Source organism: Aristolochia californica, unplaced genomic scaffold (genome assembly GCF_029961685.1).
Source record: "Aristolochia californica isolate CCGP_79_NKW_82.1479 unplaced genomic scaffold, dmAriCali1.0.hap1 SCAF_6, whole genome shotgun sequence".
Taxonomy (NCBI): domain Eukaryota; kingdom Viridiplantae; phylum Streptophyta; class Magnoliopsida; order Piperales; family Aristolochiaceae; genus Aristolochia; species Aristolochia californica.
Genome location: NW_027182257.1, coordinates 43861896 through 43869813, shown reverse-complemented (window position 1 = coordinate 43869813; position 7918 = coordinate 43861896). Strand labels below are relative to the sequence as shown.

The 7918-nt window shown below is 42.0% G+C and overlaps 2 protein-coding genes across 2 annotated transcripts; one reads left to right on the top strand and one right to left on the bottom strand.

Moving 5' to 3' along the window:
* On the bottom strand, window positions 1-2460 carry LOC137934886 (trihelix transcription factor GTL2-like). The gene is made up of 2 exons (XM_068779454.1): window positions 1947-2460; window positions 1-1635 (listed from the first exon to the last, which is right to left on the bottom strand). The coding sequence occupies exons 1-2, from the start codon at window positions 2312-2314 to the stop codon at window positions 453-455; spliced, it is 1551 nt and encodes a 516-aa protein (XP_068635555.1). The 5' UTR covers window positions 2315-2460; the 3' UTR covers window positions 1-452.
* Window positions 2461-3277: 817 nt separating this feature from the next.
* Window positions 3278-6351, top strand: LOC137934237 (SNW/SKI-interacting protein A-like). The gene is made up of 2 exons (XM_068778512.1): window positions 3278-3456; window positions 4215-6351. Exon 2 carries the CDS (start codon window positions 4287-4289, stop codon window positions 6078-6080), a length of 1794 nt encoding a protein of 597 aa, XP_068634613.1. The 5' UTR covers window positions 3278-3456; window positions 4215-4286; the 3' UTR covers window positions 6081-6351.
* Window positions 6352-7918: the final 1567 nt, after the last annotated feature.

Below are 7918 nucleotides of genomic sequence, written 5' to 3'. Positions count from 1 at the left end.
ATCAAATTCTAATTGGGTTCATCCCCTCCCGGTTGCAGAAAATTCTGTCTTCGTGTTTGCGTGACGACGACACAGAACGCTTTCAGTCCCATCATCCGATCACATCGAAGCAGCCAATCACTCTAGACACCCTTCCACCTCTATTTACCGCTCTATGCCACTGCCGCCTCTCCCGGCAATTATTTGCGTCTCCTCTGATGCATCCTGACAGTTTCTGCCCCATTTGGTCCCTCCAAAACCTTACATTAATAAACCGTTGGGATCATCGCTTTCGGTGGCCCATAGACAAGATCACTACCGCTAACTATCTTGATTATTACAAAAACATGGAAAAGACGAAATAAAGGGTTCTACTTGAGACTTACGGAAGGAATTGATCCTCCCATTCTTAATCAACGTCTAAGATGTTAAATCCAGTGGGCCCACATAGCGGGGTGAACAGTGGAGGTGTCTTAGAACTCGACACGAAACATCGTGTTGCTGTCATTCTCGCCAGCATGCACCGTGTCTTCGTGGTAACCACCCTGCGACGAGTCCGTCTGGTTTTCCGGCGACCTTGAGATTGTTTCCGGTTTCTCCTGGTGGAGGAGGACAACTCCTTGGTTGTACAGGCGGCTGAGTTCATGGAAATAAGGGCAGGTCTTGGAGTCCCGGGACCGCTTCTTGGTGACGTCTTTGGTTTTCTTGAAGTATTTGTTGATGTTTTCCCACTTCTCCTTGCACCGCTTTGCACTCCTGTTGTAGCCCAGTTCGGTCATCTTCTGGGAGATCCTCTCCCAGAGGGAGAGCTTGCTGGTTTTGTCTTCTGAGCTTTTGAAAAGGCTGCATCTGACGCTGATTAGTGAGTAGACTTCGGCTTTTGGCCATCTTCTTCCCATTTCGTTCATAGATGTAGTTATTCTTGGTGCAGAACTGGTGTTTGTTGATTGGCCTGGAGGAGATGGGGTGGTTTGGTTTTTACAGCTGTTGGACGTTGCGGTGTTGGCTGGACGAGTGGGAGATGGAAGGTGAGGGGCGGAGTTTGCGTTCTGAGGTGGAGAGGTGGAAGATGAAGTGGGAGTTTTGGTGCTGTTTTGGGTGGCGGCTACACTGTTCGTTCTTGCAGATTGATCGTCTTGGTTCTGATGTCGAGTGGATGTGAATTTTTTCAGAAACCCAATAATTGTGGCGTCTCTGGTACAAGCGAGGGCTTGCTCTTGTGCCCTAATTTCAATCTCGCTGTCAAGCCTTGCGATCTCTTGCATTCTCAATGCTCCTTCCCTTGCAACTCTCTCGACCTCTCTTTTCTCCATGTCTTCAAGAAGCTTCGTGTGCAATTCTTCTTGTTGGGTGATCAGCTTCTGGACAATTTCTTCACACACGACCTTCATCTTCTCCAAATTCTGGCTTCTCTTTCGCTTCTTCGTGCGTGTTTCCTTTGCCGCAGCGGGATTGCTAATTTGCATTGACGCGTTTTCCGGAGTTTCATCATCGGAATACTCTTCCAAATCCAAACCACCCAATTTTGTTTGTCCTTCTTTTGTTGCTACAGCCTCCTTGCCACCGTCAAGCTTCTCGCTGTACTTGCTCATTCCTCCTTCAATTGTCTCTTGGTAATTTTCAGCCATCCGGTTAAATCCAGCTTCTGCGAGTTTCCTGCGAAACCACGCAGATATCAGACAGACCTTATCTCTTCTTACTTCTTAGCTATTAACATATTTATTGTGTTTTCTTTCTTGGAGATGGGTTTCCTTTCTCCATTACAGGCTTCAAACAGCTGAGCAAGTAGCACCAACTGAAACATGATGCTCGAAAAAGCTGTTTTTACTTCAAAAGCCTATTAGGGAACCCAAAATTCAGATTTCCTTTCCTCAGTGTTTCTCCAATATTTTGAGCTTAAACATTCAGCTTTCTATCACCTACCAACAGGAAGACATGGAACAAAAGAAGAAAGATGACAGTACTACCTCGAAAGAACAGAATCAGGAAAGCCACTCTCCATACCAGATCTGACCCTCATCACTCCAAGCGACTCTTCTTCCAACCATCGGCCTTTCGGATCTGACACAGACCGATCTCTTTCAAGATCTATACTCCTGCTAGACTCTTCTTCCTCTTGTTTCTCTTCCTGGGAATCGTTATCTTGAACCTGCAGACCTTGAAGGAGATGGGACCGTAGAACTGGTTGAGGGGGGCTATAGATGACGGCGGAATTGAATCCGGGGAAGATAGTCGGGGAGACATGGAGTGGGAGGGAAAGGGGGAGATGCAGCGGGATGGCTGTGGTGGAAGCAGCTATGAATTGCTGGATCTGTTCGCCAACTCCATTAAACATGTTTGGGAGATCTTTTCACCACACCTTTCCGCCACTGTAAAAAAGAGGAGGGTGTTCCGCAAGAAACCAACAAAGCGCTTGTTCTCTGTCGGAAATTATTTCCCTTTTTTTTGAGTTTTCGCTCTCTCGTCTCTCGAGTAGACTGTTGTTTGCTCACCGCTACAGCTTCTGCTATGCCGTCTGTAAATATCTACAGACGAGCCAATCCGCAGCGACCACAGAATCGGTTCAGAGAAGTTTGGGCTTCCTTAATGGGGAGGCCCAGAGTCTGAAAGAGGACCCCTTCTCTTTCAGCTTAGTTTTCCCTCGCGTCAGGAAGAGGAAACAAAGATTCTTCTCTTCTCGAGAAAATGACCCAGAATTTATCAACTTCATCTGAATCAGTGTGGAGCAAAGATTCAGATTCATCCGTATCTAGCTTCCCTCATGAGAATTTGGATACAAGATCTATAATTGAACATAGGCGTAAGCATGAAATTATAATTACATAAAACTGATTACTAAAATAATTGAATAGCACATTATAAATTAAAATTAAAATATATTAAAATTTTCTTGTTATAATTTTAATTCCACTTATATATATTATATTAAAATTTATATTAATATTCGATTCTGAATAACAGTATTCGGATTTAATTTTATTTTTGGTAAATCTTCAGTTTTATACTAGTTATTTATTTAATATTTATTTAAATAGAATTTTCCTTTTGTCCCTATTTTTCTAAATCTTCAATTGTTTTATTTAATTTTTAATCTTCAATTGTTTTATTTAATTTTTAATCTTCAATTGTTTTATTTAATTTTTAATTTTCAATTGTAAAATGGATATTTTAATAATTTGTAGCTTATATTTTCCTGTGTTTATTTCTTATTTTGCTAAATATCGTTAATCAGAATTCGATTCGACATCCATTTCGCGAAGACACCCATATATATCAGCGTGAGAAAACCCTGGGAGAGTATCGGGCTCCCATCACCCCGAAGAGCCTAATCCCAAACTGTTGCTGTCGCCGGCGAGGAACCCAGTTTGCGTTTCATCTCTTCAAGCACTTAGTCGATCGAAAGAGGGTCCAACCTCGCCTCCCATCTCTGCGATTTTGTTTCCTCTTGGATCGTCGTTTCGCAGTACACCGATTTCTGTAAGTGGTTTCTTCTCTCTCTGATTTCTTCCGTGTCCCTCTCTCTCCTGTACCATCGTCATCGCGGGGGTGGCTTTTTCTATTACCACTCTTTCCTCATGCCAATATGGGTATTCTTTAGCCCCAGGATCGAATCTGAATCTATCTCTCTCTCTCTCTTTATTTTCCATTGCAGATATAGGTCCTTCAAGTATTTTTTGAATGTGAAAATCTATTTATCGAATATTGGAAGTGTTTAATGAATTTCATTTGGCTTGGTTTGGAATAAGTTTGCAGTGAGTAGGTTCCAAAATTCATTTTTCTTCTTGGATCTACTTTCGGGTATCTTACATGGCCTTTGTATAGAGACCTGATGAAACCAGTTCTTTCACATCTTTATTCCAAAACACTTTCTTTTTGGCTGCTATTATGAGAGCTTAACTAATGTTCCAACCACGTTATGAATTCACTAAATAAACTAGAGGAATTGAATAAATGTACAGAATTATGTAGTATAAAATGCCGGAAACTGTCGAGAAAGAAAGAAGAACAAGCTAGAGGATAGGAAAGACAAAGTAACAGATTTATTCTTTGGTGGTATGAATGCTTTTTCCTTTTCTTCTTCTTTGCAAATTATCTTGTGAACGTTTTTTTTTTCCCTTTCCTTTTACTGTTTCTAGTGTCTGAACCAGGACCAATTCATCTAGTGTACTTTTTTCCCTTTCCTTTGATAAGCAAGGCAGATTGGTTAACTATCTCGTTGTTATCAAATCTGAAAGGTCAAATAAGCTTCCTCTACAAGACTGCTAGTGCTGATTAGTGGTTAAGTGTGCATCTCCCATCTCTACGTAATGGCGGCTCTTAAGGAACTTTTGCCAGCCCCAAAGTCTACAACTGCATCATTCTATGACCACTCAAAGGACGCATGGTTCAAGGACCGCTTCAGTGCATCTGAGTCCACACAGTCCACCATCATCCAGAACAAGCTGATTCCTCCATATGGAAAACGAGCAGGGTTTGTGCCCCGAAAGCCTGAAGATTTTGGGGACGGTGGTGCCTTCCCTGAAATTCATGTTGCACAATACCCTCTTGGAATGGGCAGGAAGAATGAAAAACCTGGTTCCAAAATCCTCCCACTTACAGTTGATTCCCAGGGGAATGTTGCATTTGATGCCATCGTTAAGCAAAATGAGAATGCTTCCAAGATTGTCTACACGCAACATAAGGACCTTATACCAAAAATTCTAAGAGAGGAAGGGGAGGAATCTGAAGCCTTTGAAAAAGAGGTGGAGGAAACAACACAGCATACAAAAGCTGCTTTGGAGAAAATTATCAACACTAGACTGAGTGCAGCACAACCAAAAAATGTGGCCCAGCCATCCTCTGAGTCAAAATTTATCAAGTATAAGCCATCTCAACAGTCAGCAGCATTCAATTCAGGGTCTAGTGAGAGAATTATTCACTTAGTAGGAACACAACAGGATCCCCTTGAGCCACCTAAGTTCAAGCACAAGCGGGTCCCAAAGGCATCTGGGTCACCACCTGTTACAATCATGCACTCTCCACCTCGCCCAGTAACTGTGAAGGATCAACAGGACTGGAAAATTCCGCCATGTATTTCTAATTGGAAAAATCCAAAAGGTTACACAATCCCATTAGACAAACGTCTTGCAGCAGATGGAAGAGGTCTTCAGGATGTCCAGATAAATGATAATTTTGCCAAGCTTTCTGAGGCATTGTATGTTGCTGAGCAGAAAGCTAGAGAAGCCGTTGCCATGAGGTCGAAGGTCCAAAGAGAACTCTTGTTGAAAGAGAAGGACAGGAAGGAGCAAGAGTTGAGAGCATTGGCTCAGAAGGCTCGATCAGAGAGGACAGGTGGTGTTGCACCTGCTGCTGTTCCTGTTCCTTCAGAAAGAAACATGGCTGATGCAGATGAACTGCAAGGAGATCATGAAAGGATCAGGGAGAGAGATATACCAAGGGAAACAAAGGAGGAAAAAGAAGAGAGATTGGAACGAGAAAAGATTCGTGAGGAGAGGCGACGAGAAAGAGAAAGGGAGAGAAGGCTGGAGGCTAAAGATGCTGCTATGGGAAAGAAGAGTAAGATTACAAGAGATAGAGATCGGGATATTAGTGAGAAGGTTGCACTTGGGATGGCTAGCACCGGGGCAGGACGTTCTGGAGAGGTCATGTATGATCAGAGGCTGTTTAACCAGGAGAAAGGGATGGAGTCTGGGTTTGCTGCTGATGATCAGTACAACATATATGATAAAGGTCTTTTCACAGCTCAGTCTACTCTGTCCAGCTTGTACAAGCCTAAGAGAGATGCTGATGCTGACATGTACGGAGGAGCAGATGAGCAACTGGAGAAGGTTCTTAAGACTGATCGATTTAAGCCTGATAAGAACTTTACTGGGGTCTCTGAGAAGAGTGGTCCACGGGATAGGCCAGTGGAGTTCGAGAAACAGGTGGAAGAGCCTGATCCTTTTGGTCTGGACCAGTTCTTGACAGAGGTGAAGAAGGGTAAAAAGGCAATGGATAAGATTGGAAGTGGTGGTACCATGAAGGCAAGTGCAGGCTCTTCAATGAGGGATGGCCATGAAGGATCTGGGAGAACACGTATTGGCTTCGAAAGGGGCCGATAGAAAATTGTTTGGCTATGCATCATGAGGATTTCTTTCCAGTATCACAAGACAACCAGAAGCAGAGGGTAAAATACTGGGTACTTTATTGCTTAGTCTGGCTCCAACTAGTACTCTCTTTCATGCAGAGATATGTTCGTATGCTTGTTTGTAAGCCTGTGATCTATTTTTATTGTAACTTCTTATGCGTAGATTTTGTACTCTAAAACAATCTGTAACTTGCTGGATGGCAGTATATTTGATGCGTGTTTTATATATGGTTGTTTTCCTTCAAGGGTGCCTGTTCTAACCATATCACCTGGGTTCGGTTTGACTCTTGATTGACATTCTTTTACATCTTGCTTTGGTTTTGGCATGGTGTGACAATAATGCAGGACAGCGAGGTTGTAACTCTTTTGCTTAAATTTGTTAACCATTTACTGATACTATTATTTGGTTGAAGGGTGCAGTCTATAGAAAGGGTCAATGGAAAGCTTGCTTCCGGGTCTTTTCTCTGTTGTGTGCTTATTGTTGACAAGATGTTCACTGGAAACCATTTGACAGCTTCAGAGGCTCACGATGATGTTCCTCCCCGGGAGGTTTAAGTGAGCAGAACTATATTTCTAATGCTTGCACCCACAAATGCGTTTTCAACTGAGCTCTTGTTCAAATAATCGTTAACTATTTTCACATTGTGAGACTCCCAGAAAGAAAGGTAAATATATAATCTGTATGAAGAGAAAAGTACATCAAACTTACTGGACAAACCAAAAAGAGAAGTTTGAGAATATTTTTGACAAGCTATAGGAGCCAACTGCCAATTATCTGATGCTTATTACCTTCAATTCTCCTCCATCTGGTCCCTTGTTTAAGCGCCTGTACTGTTTCTAGTTCTTGTTTGCAAATAGTGTAGATTTTGATTTCAATAATCCAACAAGATGACTCTCTCAGGTAAGAAAGGGTAAGGAATGTGAATGGAAAAAAGCCTAGAAGAGGGAAAGCAAGTAAGATCAAGAATTTAGTAGTTTACATAGAGATACAATTCCAAGAACTGGACCACACCCATCACATTGAGAACCAATAGGCAAAAGGTATCAGATTTTGCCCTATTAGAGAGGTTAAGAAGATTGAAATAAGAGAGAAGAGAGAAGCGAATAAAAGTAGAGGAAGAAAGGGAGATAAAAAAAGATCTAGAAGGAAATCTTGTGGAGCTTCAATTATGGCAAGAAGGGTCTAATACCCTTTTGACCTAATCAAACCATGATTATCTTAATGATCTTTAATTAACACTCAAGAATGTAGGCCTTGATGGTGCCCTAATTCACTCCCAGATTTGGGTAAAAGCCATGTGGATTATTTTGAAGAATAACATAATGAAAGATGAAGAAATTTCAGTTATAGTCTTTAAACACTTGAAATTAGAATTCGGTAATTTTCTCTCATTCGATTGGTCAGCGAGGGACAAACCAGGGGCCACAAAAAAATGTTTTTTTCCCGTAAGTGTGGCATTATCGAAAATACGCAGAAGTACGTAAACAGACAGCAGAACCGCAGACAACTCGTGACCGATGGGAACAGGTCACCCCATCCAGGTGGCCCCCACCGCTCAAAGCGGAACCTCCCGAGACTCCCGTCACTTCCTTCGCTTTTTTACTTAAAGACCTGCTTAAGCCATGGTTAATTACAAAATTAAGTATAAGTTGAAGCTTTAGTTAAGAGTAATTATAATTAATGGGAAGCATCGATTTGACCTGTTACGACTTTTCGATTTTTTATTTATTATTTTAATCTCCGTCTTTTGTCCGCTTTTGCCGTTTTCGAACTTTGAATTCCACTATTCATTTCACTCTCTGCTTCTACCC

Excerpts from the sequence above, each read along its gene's own strand:
- LOC137934237 (XM_068778512.1), top strand. The coding sequence starts at position 4,287 with ATGGCGGCTCTTAAGGAACTTTTGCCAGCCCCAAAGTCTACAACTGCA.
- LOC137934886 (XM_068779454.1), bottom strand. The coding sequence starts at position 2,314 with ATGTTTAATGGAGTTGGCGAACAGATCCAGCAATTCATAGCTGCTTCC. Across the intron at positions 1,636-1,946 it reads CCTGATTCTGTTCTTTCGAG|GAAACTCGCAGAAGCTGGAT; the intron begins GTAGTACTGTCA and ends GTGGTTTCGCAG.